The 26692-nt window shown below is 42.7% G+C and overlaps 1 protein-coding gene across 1 annotated transcript in view; it reads right to left on the bottom strand.

The window, feature by feature from the left end:
* MACROD2 (MACRO domain containing 2) overlaps positions 1–26692 on the bottom strand; it is an 886475-nt gene that overhangs the window by 22956 nt on the left and 836827 nt on the right. Inside the window, exons 12-15 of the mRNA XM_009895432.1 lie at positions 23446–23514; positions 13946–14023; positions 13301–13375; positions 12580–12675 (exon numbers count right to left, since the gene is read on the bottom strand). Of these exons, the coding sequence (XP_009893734.1) occupies positions 12580–12675; positions 13301–13375; positions 13946–14023; positions 23446–23514 (318 nt within the window). The remainder of the gene's footprint in view (positions 1–12579; positions 12676–13300; positions 13376–13945; positions 14024–23445; positions 23515–26692) is intronic.

The following is a 26692-nucleotide window of genomic DNA, read 5'->3' as shown; positions in this document are numbered from 1 at the left end:
TCTGAGATATAAGAATGGGACAGATGGACAGGTGGATGGATGGGAGGACAGATGGAAGGAAGGGAGAGAAGAAAGAACAAATGACTGGTCCTCAACGCTCAATAACGTTACATTCTCCTGCACTTATGTCTAGCCCCTAAGGATTTGCTTTCCAAGCTCTTTATTGAAATTGTTCGGGTCCTTAACTGATCTCCTGGGGTGGGTGAATGGGGGGTGAAAAATCTCCGACCATCTGGTAGCGGCGTGGCAGAGAGAAGAAAGAGGAAGGACAAAGGGGCAGCTCTCCGCAGCGAGGAGGTACAGGACTTTTTTAATTACTGGGTCACTGCGACCATAACCGCTCCCAATGCTCGTGAAAGCCCGCGAAACAAGCTTAGGAGGCTCAGCAAACAGCTCTTAGCAAGGAAAGCATCTGTAAGAAAGCAAATCGGAGCAGCTTTCCCCAAGACACGTCCACTAATTAGAAATGATAGGTAATAGATGGGGGCGGCGAAGCCCCCGGATCAGAACGAGACTTTTCCCGGCAACCTCTCTCCTCCGATCGCTGTTCTCCAAGGCCCTGCAGATGGTGCTCTCTTTAAATTAATACCACCCCCGCCAGCCAGAAAGAAGCTTCTGTTGTACTTGGCAATACAGGTGAACAGCCTGCATTTAGGTTTCAAAATGAACGCCCCAGGTGCTTCATCAATATGGCAAGCAGCTGATGTGCTCCAGCCTCTTCAGGCCTGGTTAAGGCTCATCTGTGTTTTACCATCTCTATGACCGGCTAGAGAAAAATCACAGCGTTCAGACGGCAAACTTTGCACACCGGAGCAAAATCCGAGCTATCTGCTCTAAATGGCTTTGTCAACCATGAGCTGCAAACGTGCCAGCGCGATCCAAAGGAGGAGCCCCCCCCACCTTCTCCTCTCACCGAGCTGGATACGGCTACGGCTGACTGCAGGTGCAGGCTAGCAAGGAGCAAGCTGGTTCCCACTGCAGAAGCTGTGACCAAACCCCTGCCAAAAAGCAGCGCTACGCCAACTCTCGCTTCGGGATGCGAATACGAGGAGCTGATTTCCTTCCCTCCCACACGCAGATCCTTCTCCAATTACTACAGCTGGGTGCTGTGATCCAGTCAGATTCGCAAGCTGCGCAAGAGCAGGCTATATCCGTTCTTGGATGGGAGACCTCATTAAAAGGAGGAAGCCGTACCGGCGATCTAACGCACTGCACTGCTGTCTCCAGGATCAGATATAAACCCAGGCCTCGACTACCTGTGCTCATTACATATCCCATAGCAATCGCGATAAGCGCAAATGACATTAACCCTATTCTTCGGCCAAATCTCAATGTGAATTTCTCTCCACTAGGCTTCCCTTGAAGGTTCATTTGGAAAGAGTTCCTGTGTCTTAAACTATCACACTTTTAATTCAGTACTCTTAAACATTGGCTGCATTTAATGCCAGAGGGAACAGTTTCACAAGCAGATTCTGCAATCTCTGTATATATCACAGTTTCTAAGATAACTTGGGTTACTTTAGATAGGTACCGGATATATATGTATTTCTTATCATCTGCTTTTCATGCTCACGCACTTCAAGAGCCAACCGGATCTGCAAGCAGAACTACATGCAGAAAATCTATTCCCTTCCACATCCTGTGTAATGCTGGAAGCCGGCAATATTAGAAATATTGTTTAAGGACTTTTTCCTTCTTCAAGCAAACTTGCCCGTGTTGCAGGGCCAGGAGATTCAAAACCAAGCTAAAAAAGCATCCAAACTTTTGGATGCTTACCTGAAAAAGCAGCTTGGCTCCAGCTGGCCCTTGATGCTGCGGGGGGCCGCAGTACCACCGTGTGGTTCATCCAGTGCAGACCGTACAGTTCAAGACTCGGGTTTATATGTGCAAGCAGATTTATGATGCGACAGGCATTTGAAAAAATGACAACTGTATAAAGCGACCACAATAGCTGCACTTACTACACACTGGACAGTAACTACCTTTGGAAGACAGAGAGATAAGACAAACAAAACCACACAGGATGCCGGTTTTGCCACTCCAAGACCAGTGTGGGAGTCGTTAGCTGCACTCAGGTACAAGGAACTGTAAAATATCTGCTGTCCCAAGGAGGTGGCCCCAGAAAATGAGAGCACAGCTCTGGTTTCTTTCGGAGATGCAGCTTTGCAGACCAACGCAACCATCAGAGAGGAGAGCCTGATATCCAAAGGAAGGACTGGGTGCGCTGGTAGGGACGGCGCCAAGGCACTGTGAACACGTGAGGTGATGTAACGAGAGCCAGGGCCAGCGACTGAACTGAGACCTCATTGTAGCAGCCACGAGCGTCCAAACCCAAGCGAGGGAGAGAGACCGTGCCAGTGCTTACCATTGCCCTCGTACCCTTGCCGATTAGAGCACGTTGGAAATAAATCCCAGTTCGAGTCCTTTTGATTGCTGGAAGGGGTCAAACCCTTACCCTCGCACTCCCCGGAGATCCCCGCGAGGCAGTTGGGAGGGAAAGCTCCTTCCATTCTTCCCAGGCACACTGGGCTACCACCAACAAAAACGTGTGACCTGTAGAGCCCTTTCAACACTCAGGAATAAGCAAAACAAAAGGCAATGTAGCTGCTGTACGCTCAAAACAGCAAGTCCTGCTCAGTTTTCCATCCTCTCCGGACCACCTGGGTCCTAGGCTGACAGAGGTGCCATGCTCGAGTACCAGCGCCCCAGAGAGGGGGAGACACGGCCCTGCTGACTACCTCCCTGTTTAGTCTGCGAGCTCTTCTGCTAATCTTCCCTGTTGCCTGGACAGCTGGAAGAATCAGCCAATTTAATTTCCTTGAATCGAGCTGCTGGAGTTAGGTACTGATTTTTCAGCACAGTGACATCTTATTTTGAAGCACCTGAGGTATCTCCACTTGTGCTCATTTGATGCTTTTGTGCTACATTTCAGGCTGACAGATCATACAAACACATCCAGCGAATGCATTTTAACTGATGAAACACCTTGTAACCATGATAGCGTTTGGCCGCAAATTGGGAATCTCAATTTTTTCCAGCCACTGAGACAGTGACTTTGCCCCCCTGACCCCCTAACTACACACCGTTGTTAGCTGTAACCAGGGGGCAATTGAGAAAACATTATTGACTTTTTCTTCTTAGAATCCAGAACACAGTTTAACTGATTTTCTATCCCAGTAAGAATGGTATATGCTGTAAGTGACTGCTTATTTCCTCCACAGAGGAAATGCTGAACGTGTAAACATGCCGTCTTTCAAGGGCTGTCAGGTAATGCAGGTATTGAGTGTTTTTTGACAGGATGCTGTAAATGGAATAAAGGCATTTTTGGCCTCTGCGGTAGCTATGATTACGGGCAGAGCTTTGCCCTTCACACTAGTGACTGGGGAACGAACAAACAAACAAACAAGGCTGCACATCTGCCAAGGGGAATAATGTGACAAAAGGCTTACACGTCCCAACGTTTCAGGGCAAAGCCCCTGCACCAGTGAAACAGTAACAAAGGGCATTCTGTGGTTGAAATTCGCCGGCTGCAGAAAGCTATGAATTTTAAAACTCAGGACAGAAGTCACAAGTAATTCCTGAACCTGGGATAAAAATCCTTAATAAACATTTCAGCAGAGAATAGCGTTAATTAGGTATGGAACAATTATGCTACAGGCATCCCAGCAAGGTACGGGTAAGTAAAAGACAATGCTATTTGGTACTCTTGATATTTCCCTTGGATCTCTCAAACAAAACCAGATGCTTTTGCAGTTGCCTATAGACTGTCTATAGCTTCCACTCCAAGTGCATCAGCCAGAGCACCCGCTTTGCCGGACTGGTTTAATTGCAGCTACAAACACAGGAGTGCTCCAGGAAAGGACCTCCAAAGCTCGTGCAAGACCCCAAAAAGGAGATGCTGAACTTTTTATTAAACGACAGCTCCCAGGGAGCTGCCCTGCTGCACCAATATGCTGAGATACCGCTACTGCATGATTAAGATACAGGTGCAAAGAGATGTAGGAGGCGACATTAAATGCTAGCTTCCTCCCTGGCAGGTAATTCACAGTGACTAGAGACAGGGTCAGCCTGGGCTGCTGGGCTAACACTATGGGCCAGGTATACTGGTGGTGACCTCACACGCTCATCTGGAGGCGATGCGTGATGAAAACCAACCGAGCAGAGGAAAACTGTTCCAGATGGCAAGGTCTGCTCCAAAGAACACTCGCCTGTCAACCGCATTAGGGAAAGGTGCAGGGACAGAAGACTTGCTGCCAAAAAATTATGAGTAACAGGCAGAAAAAAGGAAGAGGAGATGCAAAGGTACAAGGAAAGGATAACGCTTAGAAGATCTGAATGAGATCGGGTGGGAATTTTCCTGCTCAGGGTCTGCAGTAGTGAGAAGCAGATTTAATCTCAGTCAGGGTCATGCCCCATCAAAGCAGCCTCCGCTTTGCAAGCTGTAGACACATCTTGCCCCTCCCTGTGTAACAGTCCCTCCTTGTACAGCACTGGCCTTCCTCTCCGAGCACCAGAAGCAAAGGCACCTATGAAGCCATGGTGTACCTCCCCAGCACAGCCAACACCGCGGGGATGTGCAGCGCAGAGCTGAATCAAGAAGTGTGCCTCCTGACCCACCTGATAGTATGCCGAGAGAGTAAACGCCACCCTTCTCGTATGAGAACAAGGGTTCCCACACCCTTGGGCACAACTACAGGAATAAAGCTACTGACAGCGAAGCAACAGTGTTGTTCCCTCGCTCCCCTAAAAGAACAAGCGAGGGAATCTTTTGATCCGAGGACAGATGCTACTTGCTTTGAATTCGTTCCTTTTCTGGACTTGAAATAAAAGACATCCCCAAAACAGCCCCTCCCCACCCCCACCGCTTGCCTTTTTTTTCCCCGCACTTAGTTACGACTGCGCTGCACTCACACTGTTTCATGAAAATCACTGGCTAAGTGCACTTTCTTTCTCTGCTGCCCTAAGTGTGTGGCCGTTTGTGTTTATGGAATAGCTATAAAATAGCGCAACAACCTGGGCAGCGTGGTATATCCATACGTAACATAAGGAAGGGGGAGCACAGAAGTTCCAGTTCCCAGAGCCAGCTCGTTGGCTATGTGCATATTCAATCATAAACATACTTTATGAAAGGAGGTAGGATTCCAAAATTAATCAATGCATAACAAAATGAAGCCTCCTTTTGTAGCGGACGGCACAAGAACATAAAATTTGTCCACAAGGGATCAAATTCTTTCCTTGCGTAGCTCCCTGCACTCCACGGGTCTGCTCGGACCTATTCTAATTTAAGACCCAAGTTCTTACCGTCGCAAAAAGGAGTTAAGCCCACTGTTCAAACAGACGCCTCTGTAGCTGTATAGTATGTTTAAAAACGGTGCCGTTTCTCTGGAGGTGCTAAAGCTAATTTCCAGATACGCTGTTAACTACGATGCCATCTGTAACAGTGCAGCCCTTGGCCAGCGAGCCCTACTTTTTCAATATGTTACAGGAAAAAGTTTCCAAGATGTCCGCGTCTCTCCCATATTCCTCTCACTTGTTCCTTGGGTGCTATTTGAGAGGATTTCAGAGAGATACGTGTTTTGTTTGCATAAGGCACCGCTGCCTCCCTGGAGATTTGGGCTCAAACCAAAGCCTAGTAGACTTGGACACCGCCACGTGAAATACAGATTCCATTATCTGTCCAGTTTTCATATGCTAAAAGGGCATTATCAGTATCTTAAAGCTCTTTAAGCCTTGTAGCTCACAAGTACAAAACATGTAACATCATGTAATACTATTATAAACATGTGAGGACTTAGAATGACTTCATAGAATCTGCTTTTTGGTGGGATTTCATGACTTGCTATTTTTTCTGCCATGGAAAATAAAAATGAAAATGGCACTTCAAAATATCCCATTAAAAATATCCAGTTTCTCCTCCAGCTTCTCAGAGGATTTAATTTTTTAAATTTCTTTTTATTTTCTGGATATGGAAAGGAGTTCTAAAAATTATTTTATTTGATTTAATGCTGAGTGTGTTTCAATTCAGTACTGTAATGAGTTAATTAAACTAAACAAAGGCCGCATTGTCAACACTTTCAGCAAGAACAAAGACACGATATTTTTAAATGAAATAAAAATTGCCAATTCATAATTGTATTTCTATTCTGCCAACTGAAAATGAGATGAAGAAAGCCATCAAATACACACAATAAACTTTAAACGCTATCATCGTTTCTTTTTTTCTTTCCTTTTAGCTTTTTGTCCTGTACCCTACCATCAGGCCTAATAACATCAAGTGACTGTGACAGCAGGCAAAATGTTTATGCTGAAAAATTCCTTACATTTTCTACTTTTTAAGCACACAGGAAAAAAAATATATATCATTTGTCATTGAAAGATGAATGAAAAATAATTAAAACTTAAAATTGATCTTGCGCCATCTATTCTTTACATACATTCAGGCTAGAATCTGATATACGGAGAGTAATGAAAAGAAACAGATTCCTTCTGTGGCAGGCGAAAAAAAAGATGACTTTTCTTTCCCCAGGAGACTGAAATCAATATCTGGAGCAGACTACTGACAGTATAATAACCACCCCGTCCTGCCAATGCACGGCGTGCTCAGCACGGCCTGGGCAGCACCCTTAGGGAAGGTCTGCAGGGGGTCTGCAACCCATTTGCAGCCTCTCTCGGAGCCGGGGAGGAACATCATTTTGGGCAGTGTGTGCTGCCTGATGTGGTACGACTACTGCACCGGCCCGTGCTTAGGAAATGAATGAAGCCCATCACCTCCGTGGTCCTGCTGGCGCACACCACTGGTGACGACAACCCGCAAGGGAACGTGGATCAGCAAAGCTGGTCCACAGCAGCGATGCTGCCTCCTAATAAGGCTGATGGCTGGTCCTTCGCCATCAGTGAAGCAATTGCTGATAGCAACAACTCTCTGCTGACAAAACAGCCTGGAGACCTCCCAGTTCAGAACTGACAAAGCCACCACAGATATAATCACAGACGCTGGGACCAAAAAACCCACTCCTCTCCTGCAAACTGCAATATCCAAGTGGAGCGCAGAACACGCTCGCACAGAGCCACTCGGAGGCAGGTCAGCCTCACCTGTCTTCAGCTTTTAACCAAGCCACCCCAATTCCATCCCTGTGCAGGACATTTTAAGTACATTCATGAAATTCAACATACTCTTTGCAAACTTCAAAAAAACCCGCCACCTCCCCTTCCAAAAGTAATCTTTTGCTAGGCTAAAAGGTTTCTTTTCCCTGCCTACAGTTATGGCCTTTGCGACATCCACAAGCCATAAAAATTACCTGGATATACTTTTCTGCCACAGCTGTGATGCCTTCAGAAGAGCAAAGCGCTTTGGACCGGGAGATATAGACCGAACAGCACTTGGACCACCACAGATGCACCACAGCAGGCTGGCAAGTAGAACCCGGTCGCCAAAGCTCCTCATCTGGCTGATATTGCAACTGCAAAGTTCGCTTGAGTTTCGTGGAGTTCTTGAGAAAAGAAAGGCTTGCAAAGTGAGGAGTCTTAAAACCTAAAGGTTTTAAGTGCCCGGATGAAGGCACTATTCTGGCTTTCCAGCGATAATCTCGTTACTGTGTACCTCCAACTATTTCCAGCTACTTGCTTTGCAACAGTCCGCCTCTCCGCGTAGCTTAGAGCTTCACACATTAGAGTTTAAATACCCATTTGCAATATTCTGGTTCCACAGCACTTCCAGCATTTCTGAAAAAGGTCCAAAGGCGCACCTTTTTTTTTTAATTTGCCAAATATCAATACTTGTCAAAAGCAGATTTTAAAGATATATTTCATATTTAGGGCCAGACTATTCTGTAACAGCCCAAAACCATCTCATCTGATCCATTCGGTATGGGTTGCTATCAAAGACCAAACACACTGTATCCGATTTGGGATATTTATTCCTTTCTTCTTTAGGCAACTGAATAAAAGAAGTTGGAGCCTTTATACTAGGCCTCCAAAATATCTTTGTATTCTTTTATTTCCACACAAAGAGAAAGTATCTTTTTAAAGATACACAGGGAAGATTTTTAAAAATGTCTTTTTTTTTTTTTTTTCCAAAACATCTTATCCATTTCCACTTGAAGCTGAAAAGAAGTTTGGCTAAGAAATAAAAGGTAGTTACAATTGCCATGACTCAAGAATAAAGATCTCGGGTTTGTCTGAAAAGATCTTTCTCAAGAAGTATTTTGTTTCTCTATAGTCACAATGTCATATCAAAGGAAGCCATTATTTTGACATTATGACTGTACCAACGCATGTAAAATCCTATAAATGCCTGAGACTGAAACTATAAAAATTTGAGAGCTCTTTTCCTCCAAGTTTTGGAATATTTAATTCTCTCCAAGATTATGCCATAAAATTATCTCTTGCTAAAGTACCGATGGGTAAATGACCTGAAAATCCAGCTGTTTAAGTGAAAAATGGATGAAACGATGGCTACAGAGTTACATGGCTACTCACGTAACAAGGACTGCCGAACAAAACTGGGCTTAGCTAGAACAGCAATTAGGCAGAATTCAAACTCACAGTAAACAGGCACCGACCAGAAGATGAGCAAAGGAAATCACGTATAGCGCAAATGATTTAAATGGTGAAGCCTCCCTCAGCCTGTTCCCAAGCCTGCCTTAACCCCGCATGGCTCATACAGGAAAAAAGGCGGCTAATACAGTCCCTTAAACACAGCATTCAAACAGGCTAAGATGCAACTGCACAGAAACACTAATCGTAAGGCTTGTTTCCTGCTCTTAAGATAAATCCCTGGACACTTTAATATCCTTTTTATAGGCGTCATTTACGGCATTTTGCTCCTCGATTGTGCTTCAGCAATAACCGGCTTCTGCATCTCTGGACTTGTCCAATGGAAAATAAATGTGCCCTTTGCCCAGGGACGATGCTCCCCAACCGCTCTAAATTTGTTTCTTGGGTGGAGAAACATCCCGGGTCGAGCTCAAATCGCGTTCCAAACATCACAATAAGACAAAATATTTTAGCCCGAATACAGAAGATTGCCAACAGAGAAGTAACAGCTACTTCTCTTCATATCCTGGTGCTCTCACAGAAATCCCGTCCTCCAAAGAGTTAAGCAACTTCCAGAGATGATCAATGAGGGGAATCATCACATCTAATGTCTTTACGAAGGGAGATAGAAAGAGGCGGGAAATAAGACGACAGAGAGGAAAGCAGGCTCAGAGGAGGAAATGGCTACATATTCACACAAGTAAACATGAGTTTTATTTTATGAATGCTGCAAATTGTGTTGTGGAAAAACTGTCCCGATTAAAACTACAACTAAACGCTGAATACATGGTCATTACAACATGACAGGACTAGTTCCAAGCGTACATATAAAGGGACTGCCGAATGGTCTATTAAAAGCACGTACACTTACCTAGACACCAAATAGGTCAGCGATCACCGCTTACTCTGCTTTTTAATAAAGGGATTTGAGAATATTCCCTAATCTTATAAGAAACATAGGTTTTCATTAGTCTTTTGTGAACTAGAACGAGGGCATTATAGTAGCTGGAAACAAATTTAAAAAGCATCTTAGTTTGTCTTTTTTCTTCAGTTGCTCCCTGGTAATATATAACTAAAGTTACAGTAGGGGAAAAAAAGGAATAAATTGGCACATGCTATATTTTATTACTGATTTTGGAAAAAGCAACAGCAGGTTTTTATGAAACACACACAGTGCCTTACATTGTCAAATTCTTCAGGGTAATCTGGCTTGTTTCTTACTGCTGGCAACGGGAAACAGTAGTGAGATTGCCAAGACTTTGATTCTTCATTGCTCTGGGCTCCCAGCGCCCCAGAACCTCGAACGCGCCAGGATCCATGGCCCCTTAGTAATACGCGCTTCAGCGCGCCCCTGGAGCTGTGAAACCAAATGAGCTGTACAGAAAGGACCCTGCAAGCCCTAAAATTCCCCAAAACACATAGATGAGCTGGTAGTAAAACTTGCACGATTAGATCAGAAGCTTACCAACGGATTGTCAGAAGTTTGCGAAAACGGACACGTCTCAAAACCAGCAAGAAACAGTCATTTTTCAATGGAAAACCAGACCACTGAAAAAATTCCTAGCACACTTCAAAGCCACCATCAGTAACTACACAGCAATCTAGCTTTAGGTTGGAAAAGGGACTTTGATCTTTGTTGGTCATTTAGTGCCTTCCACAGCTCCAGTGCTGGGGACAGCACAGGTCACAGATGACCCCCATAATTCTAATGGCTCTTGGGGAGAGAGAGAGGGAGGAGAGAGCGAGCTACGTGCTCCCCTTTGCTCCAGGACGAGCTTGGTAACACAAAAAAAAGCATCAGAGAACAGAAAGACCATGCAGTTTGCAGTACAGTAGTTGCTATGTTTGGCAATGCATATAGGTCTAGCGCAGGTCAAAATCACTTAAGATCCTTGTATTTCTATTTAATGGGACTGCAGTCCCACGTTAGCTTTTCTTCATGCATACTTAGACAAAAATACGACATTTCATTGTATGTCAACGGTACTGCGGATGCTGCTGGAAAACTATTTACCTTAATTAGTTCATGAGGTCGCACTTGGATTACATGAAATAACGTTACATGTTAAAACTATGCTGGATAATCTCTTTCCATTAAGAGGAGTCTCTCTTTGAGGAATATATCTTATTGTATCAGCTGAACTTCAGCCAATTTTATTTTTTACCTCTCTTTGTCCAGATCCACCTTGCTTTGTGGTGAATTTTCAAAACTCACGTGGCAGAGTACGTGCCCACCAGAACTGGAAGAAGCATCTAGGAAGATGAGCGCCGAGGGTGCTCTACATGTTCTGATACCCGTAAGAATGAAAATAAGCAAGGGAAAGCATTCATTTCCTTCCCTTCTCAAAACGGTAAAAAAGCATCCATTTACTTTCCCTGACCCAAAGACAGTAGGTTCAGAAGAGGAAGCTAAACAGCATATCTGTGCAGCTACCTAAGCGCTGTTATCCTGCATGTAGACTCAACACATCACCTTCTCTCACCGTGGAACTGACCGAAATCTCCTTTGAATCAATGAGAGTCCTTCTATGAACTTCAACGAGCTTTGGATCAGACAAATCCTGCACAAGAGCAACACCTGAGGCCCCCAGGTAGGAACACGTTCCAAAATGTTTGGAAAGAACCTTCTACTTACTCAGTACTTGAACCTTTTAAATCAGGGGTAACAAAAGGATGAGTTCCAAGAAGAACCCTTTTCTGACATTACCTTCTTTTTCCTCACTGTTGTATATTTTAATAGTAGGTAGAACAGATGGTGAAATATAATCTCTCCGCTGAGAACTAAATGACAGCGACTAGCTGTAGGGGACACTAAAGTATTAAAGAGAAGGAAATGTACAAATAATGAAAGTACATTTTGTCCAACTTGCTTCTGATGAGACATAAATTAAAATGTAAATAATTTCTATTAGGAGGAAATTAACATAACTACTTTGGTATTTGCAATCAGACTGAGGTTGTGTTATATAACCTGGATTTGCAACTGAGGTAACGCAATACCATTTACCTGGATTTGAAGTAAGGATTACATCGATTCTATTTTCACCATCAGTAATAAAGCACAAAACCAACCCCGTTAATATGACTGATAATAAAGAGATATGATGAGTCTCGACTTGGATAGGCAATAAAAAAAAAAAAGGAGAGAGGAAATGTTGTTTAGCTGTATATGAACAAAGAGGTTCTATTAACCGGGGTTTGCAGTGAAGAAAAGTGTCGATATTAGTAATGCACGTTTGCAATTAAGTTGGTGTCAATGTGGCTGGGGAAAGGAGTTCATAATTAGGACAACACAGTTAGCATTGACCTGAATTTTCAATAAAAATCATGTCTACATTTTAATTTGGAACTGTAAAATTCATCCCTGTGTTCTACAAATGACCATATAATTATTAACTCGCAGTTACTTTACAATTAGACAATTATTTACATAATACATTATTTTTTGTTTAACCACGGGCCTGTTACAAACAGTGGGCTGAATGCAGGGTTCCCAGGAGTGTCCAACACTTAAAATTAAACTTCCACATTTCTTTGCAAAAGCATTACTAAGGATTTAAGTACTTTCCTTCAGGAAGACTCTGCGTTCCTGCTCCAAATATTGGTTTCTTTATTAGAATTACTAGTTTTATTTAATTACTAGTTAAATCTCTATTAATGACCTCACAAATAATTATCATACCCATTTGTTGTAAATACTCTCGATGCTTCTAGCGAACACAATCAAGAGGGTACTTCAGCGGACATAAATCGGTTGTTTAATCAGCCTTATGTACTTTAAGGCAGAAAACCAACAAGGAGAAGAGTGTTTATTTTAAAGTCACTTTAGAACCGGAGTGTTCATTTCCTTTGCACTTATTTTCCCATGCAAATCCAAGTCCAATATATCAAAACAACACTCGAGGAGAGGCAGAAAAGGATTTTTCTCAGGAAAAAAAATAAATAATGCTTTTATGTGCTCTTTCCGTGTTTCCTCACAACAGAAAAGGAGAACACGAGCCCAGCAGCATTCTCTGTCTCAATCTATTTCATAAGTAGCCTCACCTCCTCCTTCTGCTTCTTTTCCTTCTTCTTTTTCCTCTGCACCACGAATCAAATGTATCTCAACTTCTGTTGTGTCTTCTTGGTTCGACAATGGCTCTGAATAAATTTAATAACAAAGATGAACAATAAGGCTTTTCAGAACAGACATAAAAGGATCAACACACGCTAGAGATTACCATTAAAAACACTGCCAGAGGAAAAGGATCCTTTTCCCCGAGAGTGGAGATACAAAAGCTGTCTTGGGGCAATCCAAGGGGCTGTAGGTGAGAGCCAGGCCTCGATCCTCCAAGATGCTGAGCTTTCTGGGATTTTGCACAAACCCCCATGTGCCTCGCTCCAAGCATGAGCCTTCACCGGGACTCGTCGCAAGCCCAGAGACACACGTACTCGAAGTGTTTTGCTGGACTAGGAACATAGCATTCAGGGCTCTGAACATATAAGGCTGAAGCGCTTGCCGTCAGGAATAAGAAATGCAACGTTCACTTCTTTCTCTAACAGCCGCAGTCATTAAAAAGTCAGCTTTTATCACCGAGAATCCATAGATACTCCCCTGCTCGGGTTTGAATTTAGAGTTACCATAAGAAGATCCAGATCCACGGATTTAGCTTAGTAGGTAAGGAGCAAGAAAGGGAACTTCAACACTGCTGGTAATAATACCCAAGCAATAACTAGTGGTTTTGCCTGTTAATCTCGCGCTCTGGTTTCAAGGTGCATGCAGTACCTTCTATCTCCATGCAGGAGCTTTGGGAGTCTGCCCCAGTTTTCATCTCCTCCTCTGCTGAAACATCCTGTTGTCCTGTTAACACGACAAATGGAAAATGGCATCAGCACGACGGCAGCGTGCAGGCAGCAGCAACTTCATCAAAACGGGACACAAACCTAACATATAGCATGGTACTTTTCAGCCAAGCACAGCTGGTTTTGCTATTAAACGAACAACGTTGGATTTATTCTATATATGAAAATATCACTTAAACTCTACGCATTCTTTTGTAGCTCAGCCTTGACACACTGTTTCTCACAGGAGCTGGTGCAAAACACTGACACTCGACAGTCAGCTTCGCACAAGGAATAGAATCACCCCACAGGCTTTTAGAAAGACAACAAAAAAAAGGACAATAATAACAATGCTATGCACCCGGGATCAATACAGTTAAGCCCACATATTTGGAGACGCACGTCTTTTCCAGCAACCCCAGAGACTACCGCACCGCAACTGGCTGGCACACAACCTCTACTAGCCGACAGCATTTTCTTAAGGTGGCAGAGATCAGGCTAAAACCCACTGCATGCTGCAACTGGAAGAACCAAGGTTCCCAACTGGTTCATTATCTCTGTCTTAAAGAATTTTGATACAAAACTTTACCTTCGGCTTGATCTTGTTCACAGCCCACAGGATGCACTGGGTCACTCTCCCGTGCGCCTTTGGAGTCTTTCAGGGAGTCTGAGGAAACAGCAAACAAAACAAACAAATCCTGCAGCGGTTTTCATGCCGGAAAAGTCTGGTAGTTTCTTCAGGCACAGGTAGCCCTTAGGTGCTAGCTTCATATTTGGCATTGTGATACGCTGACAGATTTTCTGTCCGTTTAACCACACTCATATACTACAGAAGTATACTCGTGGGTTTCAATTATTCAAATTGATTTCAGAGCCGTACACTTACTGAGCAGTTTTTTGCCTGCAGTACAAACCCTAAACAAGGAGCTGGCAAGAAAGGATGTGTAAGAATAATCAGCAGCGCTACCAACAATTTTGTTTCTAACGAATGGAGTGTCACAAAGCTATGAGAAACAGCACGAACCATGTACTTAATAAAGTGATTTCTAATTTATTTAGAACAACGGTTTTCATGGTTTGATTGCCACAAGCTCGACAAACATTAAATCCTATAAATCCCAGTGCAAATCCTAGCCTCATTTCACTTGATGACAGAACTCCCAAGGTCATTATCGTGGCCAAGACTGCTTTTCCTTTTGGGGCAGACCATCAAAATGAACTGCCCAAAGCCATACTCCGAACCGGTGGCACAGTGAGGTTTAAATGAGATGACGTAAGTCCAATCGCTATGCTATCTGCAGTCTTCATGAACACAGGGCATCATTTTGTTGCGTCGAACGACGCTTTCTGACAACAGCCACTCCTTAGTTTTTGCATGGGGATGGAGAAACGCATCGTTCCACCGCAGTCAGGGAATCACAGCAACACAGCCACCCGCTTTAGCTCTGCTCATCCACATAACACACAGCTTTCGCTCAATGAAGAGCTCTCTTTGAGCTTCGTTAAAAAACACCGCTGATCTAACCGGACATTTCTGCAAACTACAGGCATACATACACTTGAGGTCATAACAACAGCAACAGATAATCACTGTTTGCGTTCCAGAGCGAAACACTTTCTAAAATGCTGCTAGACGGAACGCTTAACTACCAGTGCCCAAAGATCTACGGTGCACGATAATAAATTACGCTCTGACAGTCTTGTTACGGCTCTACTTCTGGAAGGTCCCTTTCTACAATATAGCAAAGCAAATCTTGCAATATACCAAAGGATGTCCCTGTAAAACTCTGTTCCTGAAACTTGCCAAGAATAATCTCCGATGGATAAGTGGGAAAGCTGGGTTGTTAACATCTGATCCAGATTTAATAATCTGCAGAAAAGGTATGCACTGAAAGTGTGTGGCTTTAATTAACTGCAAATAATCCCCCAAGGCAAATATTTAATTACCTGCACAGCTTCTTACTTCTTTCGTGGCATGACAATAAGTTTATAAATCCAGGTTTGAAAGCACAATACCTCACCGATGTACAGTTTGCTAAAATTTGCCCTTGCTGCACTTTTTTTTCCACCCTACTATGGACTTAAAACGCTACTCACTGCTATCAGCTGGACCACTGCGCTGCCCTTTCATAGCAGGATGCCGCATTGTGCTATGAGTTACGAGGGATTACCCTATCAGCCTGAATCAGAGGAAAAATAAATGAGCATTCCATCAACTTCCCAGTTTAATCAAAAAGCAAGCCGAAGGACCCCTTGGTATAAATGGGAATGACACTAATAATCTGTAGGGAATTTTTCAAGCAAGCTTTAAACCCATTGAGTGAAATTCTAGCTTTGCTCAAGTTTTTGACAAAGCTTTCAGGGTATCAAACAAGCCAAGACTTGTACCACCGGTAGCCCCATAGCCTAAATTAGTATAGTCTTTTTCTGTATGACTTAGTTGCGTGTTTGTAAAAGGAACGGTACGGAGCAACTGGAATAAGAAGTCCTCTGCCTGAAGTACTTTGGAGCCAGGGCCCGAACGCAGCCCTTCAAAAAGCCAAACGTGATGATAAAGCGTGATATTACCTGCTATGGGTGGGAGAGATGCACGTGGCTCAGTCCCATCGGACCCTTAGAGGTATCTTACCCTACACCTATTGGGCAGTACTTCATACTCCCAGACCTGCGCTTTTAATCTCAGTTCACAGGTGCCACCTTTTCTCCTAGAATGAGGAATGACTCCAATTTCATGCAAAAATCAATCCCCAGCATCAGAGGAACAATTACGCGCTTTGGTCAATAATAACAAATGGAGTTTAAGGAGCCTCGCGCTCAGCTGATGTATGTGCCCCATCACGGCGCTGTTTGTCACGGAGCATCGCGTAGCTTAGGGCAAACCACGGTTATTGCACAGCGCGGGGAGTTGTCACTGCGCCCGCCCTTTGGCACAGCTGGCAGCCTGACCCCGCAGCTGTGCCGAGCGCCGGCATTAGGCGCCGCAGCTAGAGACCACCTATGCTGTTTGGCACATCTTCCCACATCCCCGTAGCTGGCTCTGCACAGTTTATCATTACGGGACTGCAATTTCATGTTAAACTTTCCTTTGGATCATAAACAGTTTTCTAATTGTTCCAGGGTTCAGGAAAGCAATTTAATTGTGCAGAATTACAATTTATCCCAAACAATATACAAGGATAAATTTGCGCAAGTTATTGTTTGTAAAGCACATTTCTGAAAAGAGCAGATCATGGACAGGAGTTACTGCTTAGCTGTAAGAATCCGCCGCTCTTATTTCAGCAGTAGAAATCGGTCTTTGCATTAGTATGCAGATTCTGAGTTTCAAAATCTTTAAGGTCAAGACTGTGCCAAAGATTTCTTCTTTTCAAATGCAAATATTAGATCAAATATTCAAGCCAAAAGGTCCGAAGACAGATTTACTTTTAGGATTAACAAGAATAAAATAAAGCAAAGGAATAAACCCAGATTTATGAAGAAAAATCTGAGCCATGCAAGAGTAAAAGCGTAAGACCAAATGCACCAATCAATAAAAGCTGTTCCCAACTTGGATACAAGGCAAGAGTGCCACCTCCATTTCAGTTGGTGAGCAGCGGTGGGAATCCCACAAATGCTGATGATATACTACGCTCTGCGTGCAAGTTTTCAGTGGGCTAGCGCTATTCCTCAGGCTCAGCTGGTGCTCTGTGCTCGCTTAGCCATTTAGAGTCTTATGCAACTGGGCATATCTTAGTCCTAAATTATTCTGGGGTCTACAAAAGCTCTGACCACCCCTAAAGCTTTCGTTCATCTCTAACTGACTAGGGAACCAACTCTCATATTTTTAAACAGCACAAAGCAGTGTTAGTCTTCTCCTAATACAGCTACTTATCTGTTAAGTCATACCAGACAATCCAAGTCAGGATATTATTTTGCAGCACAGCATGCTTAGTTTTTTTGATAACGCACGCTTAGCACTGTTTACCTTGGGTAACCCCAAGTTGGGACTGTAAGGGTTAACATTCCTCCAGGCAGGACTGAAAATAATCAGTGTTTCTGATACCGCGCTGGAGCACAGTCCCTAATGTCACCATCGATCACACACGAATGAACCAAACATGACATTTAATGACATAAATGAACCAAAGATAGGCCACTTTTATCTACTGCACATCAAGCACTGAAGTGCTCATTGAAGTCTGAGCATCCCTTAGTACCTTCAAACCTGCGGTGGCCGCAGCGGCGGTGTCCCCGTCAGGAGCGTTTGGCTCTGCACCCCTCCATTGCACTGCAACAACCGTCTCGCGGGGCTGCACGGTTGAATGCACCTGGGAATCAGCCCCAACCTTTAACTACCCGTGAAGAAAGCAGCCGGACTTTAGGTAAGCCCATCAGAATACTCCCCAAGTATAGTCACTGTTCCAACACATCAACTGTTGAATTCAGCTCCAAGAAAACCATGCAGCTTGCAATAAACTATCAATCCTACCCTTCCTGCCAATAATCAGACACAATTGTGCTTAAATACTGCATAAACCCCCATGCTTTTCTAGGCCATTCATCTTTTTTTTTGGTCTGTAATAAAGCAATGCTGTTTAAACAAAATTTTGCAAATGCTAAAGAAGAGGAGAAATGTTAAAATCTGAATGTTAAGTGGTTTTAATGATCTCTTTAAATTCACTTCCCCAGCCACTCTCTGTACGGCTTATTTACTGAGTCGTTTCTAATGTGCAACACACCTGGGTCCCACATACAGCACAGATAAATCACCATGTTTTAGGGAGCTGTAAGAAGATTAAAGAGGGAAAAAGCTGGTCATTATGAAAGAAACAGGTTCAGTGCATTTTATTTTTTAAGCATGATACTGTGAAAAATGACTGGAATATTTCCAGAGTGAAAGAAATCAAGCAGGCGTCTAAAATTACAGGTAATGGTGTGCACGGAGGCTGCCACATGATTAGGGTATTCTTTTGCCTCATAAACCGAGGAAAATGTGTTAAAATGAAGTACTATAAAATGGTGATTTATGAGAAGTTAGGGAGATATTCTTGAGCTTTGACTTTAAAATGTTATTTTTATATCCACCAAGATTTCATTTTAATCTATCTTTATGACAGATTAGATTTATTGGAGCCCAAGTTTACACGGCTTGGTAAAACAGACCTTTTTAGGTGCAACAACCTGTAGAGATATTTTTGCAAGTGTTCGGGTAATAGACCGGGCAGTTCATCTCCACAGGTGGGGCCCACCGAGTGATGCTCCCATCCGCTTACGCTTCGAGCTGACAGAAGGGCAGCTCCTCTAACCTCACCTTCTGTCCACAAGAGACATTTCAGATGCAGGTGGTATGACAACCGTGGGCATCCTGCTGCTGCCGTAAGGGGCAGAGCCTGTCGTACAGGGCTCCGGGAAAGGAAAAAGCTGAGAAAAACCTGGCCGCCTCGGTTAGACCCTTCCCAGGAGAAGATGCCACACGGCTGAAGGTTGGGGTTGAGGAGGGGAAGATGGAAGGAGTAGGCGCTCGCATCGGACCGCCGGGAGCACAGCTGGATGGCTCCAGGTCAGCTAATATGTAAAAATAAGTAGGATCTAAATAAACCAGCTGCTAAGTAGATTAGTGTCAGCTGTTGTGGCTGCCTGTTCTTGCCAAGGGTAGAGCAGAAATACCTCGAGTAGTTTATGGGCTGGACTCTGCCTGGATGCGCAATGCTACAGATAGGTCAGATGAAAAGGAAAAGGGAATAACCTGCATTACGTCCAGCTTGAAGTGACCATTACGGAGGGCGTTCGGAGAATAGGCACTAGGTTGGACGGTGATGGTTATGTACCTGGTTCAAAAAACTCCAAACCACACCATTTAGCTTGCATTAGCCAATTCGCTTTCATAGAAACCCTTCTGACCAAGGGAGAGAAAAACATTATCGCTGTAGCTGACACGCAGAGCCACAGCTACGGTTGGGGGTGTTGAAACTCTTCCATTAAAAAGGTTCTTTTTCAGTTACCTATAATTGAAATTTTTCAGGCTGAAATTTTCCAGGTCTAATCATAGCCCAAGGGTGAAGTAAAAACATTTCATTGGGAGCTGCTGAGCGCTCAGCACTTCTGAAAATCGGGTCATTCATTTAGATGTCTTAATATATACTTAAGAGCTGATTTTAAACACCTCTTTTTTAACATATTGGCCTTTCAGTCAATCTTTTTCACCCACTTATCAATGTCTAATTCACGTCGATTTGCACAGCTGCCCTGCAGTTGAAATGCTCCATCTTTCAATTTATCCTTTCTCAGTCATATCTGTCTTTAGGACATCAAGATTTTTCCATGGCGAGAACTACATCTGGCCAAACAGGAATTTTATATCCATTATTGTTTTACAGGCAGGATACTTACAGGCTTCTGGGTTGCACAAAGTGAGTTTTTAGAGCTAACCCCTAGCCGAGGCTATACCTAATTCTGTTTCTGACAACATAAGCCCTCCAGCTGACGGAATCTGACTCCATTTCAGGGAACGTAGAAAAATAGTGACTCGCTTTAAATGGCAACCCCATGGGAGCAGAGACTCTGGTGAACACCTGGAAATAATTAATCGCTACTTTATTTTTAAAATTAATTAGCATATGATTTAATTTAGTTGACCTTCAAATGAAAATTCAGTTCTTATTAGGTGCTAATGAATTAAAATCGGCATATTGTGCACAGAAAACTTTACCGTGATTGCATAATGGGGAGTTCATTCTTCACCTGTACTAAATCCAGTTCCTTTCTTAATTCTTCTACCAGAAAGCCCTATCGTTAAATCAGGTTAAATAGTAATTGGTAGGACAGGTAACCGAGATGAAGATGCAGAACACACTCGCTCACACACACACGCATGCACACGCACACATACTCCTTTTAAAAATAAAAATAAAAATAATCACAGGTTCAAACCGATCCCCAGCTATATACAACACAGTCCATTTAAAATGAGCTTCTAGTCCCAGTCCAATCTTGTATGGACAGGCACACCAGACGGAGCGCAGCCTGTCTGATACGTTTTATCTGCTGCATAAACATTAATGACTTTAATCACTTTGTTCTGCCCTTACACTTCATGAAGAGAAGCATCTCTAACTTGAAATACGCTGTGTATAAAAGATCTACTTCCATATGCACAGTAATGAAGCGCTACGAAGGTGCTGCCTAGAGATGTCAGCTCTCCCCGCAAGAGCTGATAGTTATGCATGCAAGTTTTCAAGGGTAAAATTGCAACATATCTTTGCGGTATTTCCAGACAGTGGAAAGAGAAACTTGGCACAGACTGGAATAAGTGGATACCTCCACAGCATAACATCAAACATCTCGATATTCTGCAAACCGGGCCCGTGTGGACTTTTTTTCTGGACAGTGTCTCTGCTATTGCGAATAACAGAAGAGATACACTCACACATTAATATGAGATTTGTAATCTCACAGCAGGTTTTCATTTTAACCGGAGCCTCTCAAAACTGGATGCCCGCACTGTTCCATGTGCTTATCATGGAACACCCCCTTTCACGTTCCCATCCTTCCCCTTTCCCTTTTAAAAAAAAACAACTGATAAAAACAAGTCAGGTAAGACAAAAATACTGGAACTTCATGGTAGCAGAGACGCACGCGCTCTGCTTTGAACATCACAGCATTTTAGAGCAATAAGTTATTTCAATGTGTTTTCCATGTTCTAATCCCAGAAGTATGAGAAAAAAATAAGCAGAAAAACTACTAGTCAAGCCTAATTGGAGTCAAAACACTTGGTTCGGTGCACTGAGCAGAACTGACATTTGGAAGACTGCTACACTTCCATAGTAGGCTTGGAAACCTCCTATTCAGAGTCGTTCATACTATGCATTTTTGGGACTATGTAACCTAGACTTATTTGCCACAACAATAATTAGGTGGAAGGACTGGAAAAACATCATTTCTTTAAATGCTTTGCATCCAGTTTATTTAGTTGAAGATAAACTACAGAAATGAGTATGCTCCAGAACCTGGCAGGTTTTAGCTGTGTTAACTCAGTGGGCAAACAATTTGAAGGCTGAAATTTATTTCGGGAGCAGCAGGTGTTTTCAGAAATGCCAGGATTTTGTAAAAGTGCCATTTCCCAAGCGGTGGCAAGTTTTTTGTAACGCTAGTACTCATTTTAAAAGAACTCAAAATCTAAAGTGTGAAAAGTTTAATATCTACTAATGGAAATAAGGATTAAGATCATGGCCCGGTGGATGCGGCAGCCTCATCGTTCAAAATTCTTGGTTACATTTAAAAAAAATAGCAAGCAAATCCCAAAACATGTTCTTTTCCCCACCACTCCCTTTTCTCTACTTCTGTGACTTTACAAACAAAATAAATGCAGGAGAGTCTGTATCCCTCCTTTTCCCCTACCAGATGCTTTCCATCTTACTTTTGAGGAGAGGGGGGACATCAAAGAGAAACTGCCCTTTGGATTTCTCGGGGCACTATGTCTTCTGACAATTTCTCAAGAGAAGAGGGGAAAAACACTATACTCTTAACATATTATAGGAAAGGTGAGACCTATAGCACAAGGTGGCTACTTTCCTGAGATGAGACAACTAATACAACGGGTCAAAAAACTGGAGTGGGTACATATTGAGATGGTCACTGAAAAGCATATCAGAAGACACCGGCTTCACAGTCAGGAACAAGCCCTCAAAGCAATACCAAAACATTGCGATGTTCAGTGAGATTTCGGATAGCAAAAAAAAAAAAAAAAATTCCAAACCCAAAGCCTCACCGTGACCCTCACATTACAAAATATAAAAACCACATCCGATGGGGGAATCTTATAGATACAGGACACATAAACAAGCCAAGTGTCAGCAAAAAAAAAAAAAACAAAACAAGAGAAATGAATGACAGGCAATCACCAACTATGCTGGGGCTGAATCTATCACTATTTCTGCCTTCCACTAGCCTTGCCACGACTTCAATCTGTGAAGATATCAAAAGCAAAAGGCAGTGCTCCAGCAAGGGTTGGTGGTTTGTTTTTTTTTTTCCCCTCCCTGCAGGATCAATCAATCAGTTAAGAAAGCACTTAAATCAACCTGCACAAGGCTTTGAACTCATAATCAGGTAAGTATGCGGGCTCTCTAGCATGTGTCTTTGGAACAAAAGAGCAAGATCTCACACCCCGTCACACTTATCTAGAAAAATGAGAAGAGAGTCAAGCAGCGATGCCGACTTACACATTAAATCTTTTAAAATAAATAAGTTAATGGATGTTAATAATTATGTTATCTCAGTAAAATGCATTAAAATTTTCTATTAGTCTTTCTTGAAGGCTGTACTGATGGACTGTATTTATTATAGATAGCATAACTGTTTTGAATTACCAGTAGCGAACATTTTATAAATCACCCAGGCTTTTTCCTGACGTGCCCCAACAAAAATCCCCAAAATTGTGGACCGGCACAAGCAATTAATAGCGTGATATCATAAAAGTATCAAAATCGGTACATCTGGGCACTGGTTCCTATCTGTAAACCAACAACTCCGCAGGAAAAATCTCAGCTTGAAACATTTAAATTAGATCATCTCTCTTTCTTGTTTCCTAAACTCCCTGTCATTTGGCCCCGTGACACTTTTAAATATTTATCACAAACTAAATGATCTGAGTGCCCAGCACAGTCTGCACAAGATAAACATTACTTTCTCCCTCTCAATTATGACTTCATCTCCTCCTGTCTCCTCTTGATGTGTTTATAGCGATTGTGTTTTTCTTTTTCCCCATCAGGAGAGCACCGAATAGGGAGCTAATATTGCTGAGATAGATGTGCACGCTTAACTTTATGCTGCCCCAGCGAGCCCAAGCTTTGGGCTTATTTCTGATATGTCACGTATGATATTTTAGTATTAGCTCTACAACAAGAGGACTTAGGAATTCACGGCATCTCTCCTCCCAGCATAACAGCTGGTTCCGAGTACTTCATCGCAAAGACTTTTGTAAATGAAAGTCCAAGCATTTACCTATTTCTGTATTGTTTAACTGTGATTTTGGCAATTTCTAGACAAAGGAAAATAAGGCTTTACGAAACGTCCTCTTGGGAATAGATCTTTTGAAACACAATTTACAATCTGTACCTTTATCCTCACTCAGCTCTGTTTCTTCTGATGATGATAGGCTGGCCACAGCTGAAGGTTTTGTCTCGTCTATAGGAACCGAGGAAATGAAAGAGAAGTTATTCATTAAAATGCAAACTGATGAACCACTTTACTGAAAAAAGCGTTACGCCTTATTGAGGCAAGATACTAGACCTGAATTTCATTTTCTGGGCTTCCATCCATTCCCATTGCATTCACCGGCCATTACTGGTCCGATTGTCTTCCCCACGCCAGGGGTAAACTTACATTACAATACTGCCAGATCAAGTCTGTATTTCAATTTCTCATAATACAGAGAGAGGAACAACTATCAGTTTCACAGGGAGGCTGGTGTTGCTATTTGCTTAGAGATTCCTTTTTCCATTTAATCCATCTATTTTGGGAAAAAACAATTAAGCCATTCTTAACTTTAATCATGTCCATGAATCCCATTGGAATCAAAACGATTACATGCAAATGCTTTCCTGAAAATAGAAGCTTTCATGAATCAGGCCGAAATTTAGCAAGTCCCTGAAAATCTGTGGCTTGGAGTTTTTTAATGGTAGAGCATGCGGGTAAAACTTCTGTAGTTCACAGATAAAACCAGTACCTGAACTTAATGGAATTTTTAAACTTTCATTGTTGCTTTTTCTCAGCAATTTTTATGGTTCCGGAACCTTTATAAGTCTTTGTTTTTATTTCTAGCCTTTCATTTCTTTCAAAAGACTTGGCTCTGATGATTCTGACAATTTTTTTTTTTTTCCTAATATAGTCATCGAGTATTTTTAACTAGCTTGAAAGAAGAGCTCTGAAGCACCTGCCGTTTTGTTTTTCCACGTGTTCACTGTGAAGTTCACTGCAGATAGACGGACGGCCAGCCTTTAAAAACCCACACAGTAATAGCTGAAAAATTTTCAGGCCAGTCTTTGTACACTGTATCTGGTTTTTTCACTACTGTATAATAAGAATATATCAATCTTTACGTAATGGACTGGGTAAGAATACAGTGTCTTTTTTCTGCTACATTTTCTTTCACAGTATCGAAGTATATGATCTGTGATTTGTCACACTCAGGTGAACGTTATGCCTTTTAGTTTAGAAAACACGGATCAGAACTTCAACATTCGATGGGATTGCTCCTTCAGTGATCATTCATAGTGATTAGACATGTTTTAGACATAGAACTGCCTATCTTAGAAAATCGGGTCATTTTCTACCACCAAGAAAAGGCACAGAAGCAGCAATCTAAAAGTTCCTGATGATGGTTTCTCTCCACAATGAGTAGAGTGGAAAGCAGCAGCAACTCATTAGTTGAACGTAACTGACTCGAGGTAATTGTGCACTTCTCTGTTCTTTTCACTATGTGAACCAGTAGGGATAAAAGTTAAGCCAAATAATTTTTTCCTGTAACACTCTGCCTGTGGCTGAGGTGATGCATGGACTCTGCATAGGCACAACGCTATCTTCAGGCACGTACCCAAAACGCGTTCCTAAAGGATGACATTTTCTGGACCTGGGAGCTACAACCTCTGGATCTTTTATTTGACACTCTTCATGAGAGTAACAAAACATGACTACCACCATGAGATAGCAGAAGAATGTACATCATGGCTCTGATAAATGAGCTCTGACAGCTCATAACGTAACAAGTCATAATGACGGTTCTGGGAAAAACACAATGCCTTTAAGACACCTCCAGTAGCAAAGTCGCAATTTAGAGAGGTACATATTCCTTAATTCTCTTGGGAAAAATGAAATGTATCTCACTCAATCAAAGGGTTTTGTGAATCAAAATACCAGGGAAATACGCACGCCATCCGAGTGAATACAGCTGACGAGCACTGTGGGCTGCGTTTGGCATCTGCAGACAGTAGTATAACCGGGTTTAACAGAAACCTCTGCAGTGGGAGCTAGGAGCTCCTAGCAGCACTGGTTCTTAGGTGAGCTAGCAGCCAAGCAGGACTTGGTACGGTTGAAAGCTCAATATTAAAAAAAGCTACGCCCCTGCCTAGTCAGAGACCCAAACCAGAGCAACTCATTCCTCCCTTCTCCCTGGTCCCCTTTGCCCGTTTAAAACATGACTAGCATAAAAGTGAAAAACCCAGCAAAGGAAACATGGTTGTCCTCCAGCACTTACAAAATACTACCGCGTGCTTATCTTGGGCAGGATAAAGGGCCTCGGTCCAAAGTTTGCTGAGGTCCATGGGAGTCTTTTTTATTCTGTAATACTGTGTGCCTATGGTTTCATCTCCTACCAACTTCCCCGTTGGAAGACATAAAGAAGAGGCGATAAAGAGGACATGAAACACAGAAGGACTTCAAGCACTTGCAGACAGCATCAGCTGTTAACACCTAGTTGCAGAAGAGTGACCCTGTGGAGCGCAGGGAGAAATACCGCACTTCCACATACACAGTGCCCAACGCACAGGACAAAAAGAAGGACCCATATCAAATGAATTCCTCATCTGGAAACAGCGACAATGCAGTAAGCAAACCAAATAAAGCAAGAATCTAGGCCTTCTAAATTTCTTTTTCCTGCATTTACTAGCTGGCCTTCTTCAGCTCAGTCTTCCCCATGTTGAAAACAATTTCAATTCTGATTAAAATGAAAAAAGAAGTTCTGAGGAAGGCTGTTTCATGCTCTCTGGATTAAGTATGTATAGGCAACATCCTGAACTACAATGCGAAAAAACCCAAACAACCAAGAAAAGCATTGTGTTGCATGTAACGCTACAGTAAAAGCAATCCTTAAGAAAGGAGAGGATTTACAGACATTTTGATCGTCACTTCAGCTCTTTGGATAACTGATTAATTCTAGTTGTCTTTTGCACTGAACAGAGTTGGGTGGGATGAAAAATACAGCCATAAACAGACAAAAAAATGTATTGTGAACAGAGTGTGACATTATATTTTAAAATATTGAACTCGCTACAATTTATAAGCGTGCCATCTGCAAAACCCACTGCTCGTGAACTCTGACATTCATTTGCAGTATATGCAATATCTCTCTGTATGGATTTAAATCTTCATGACCCCCGAGACTTGTGTCGACAGTTTATTAAAACTTGCAAATACCCTTTAAAATCTTCAGAAGTACAGCTTTCATCAAAGGAAGCCCGCTTCCTCCTTCTCCAAATTTCCTTTTCCCCCATTTCTATTCTATGCGGAGGACTACTCTGTTGTAGACGGAGGGAGAATTCTATCTTTCTAGTCAGAGGATTAGCTGGAGGTAGTCCACCTTAAAGGC

Source organism: Charadrius vociferus, unplaced genomic scaffold (genome assembly GCF_000708025.1).
Source record: "Charadrius vociferus isolate BGI_N301 unplaced genomic scaffold, ASM70802v2 scaffold112, whole genome shotgun sequence".
In the NCBI taxonomy this organism is placed as follows: Eukaryota; Metazoa; Chordata; class Aves; order Charadriiformes; family Charadriidae; genus Charadrius; species Charadrius vociferus.
The sequence above is the reverse complement of the archived record's forward strand: the minus strand, read 5'-3'. Positions and strand labels throughout refer to the sequence as shown.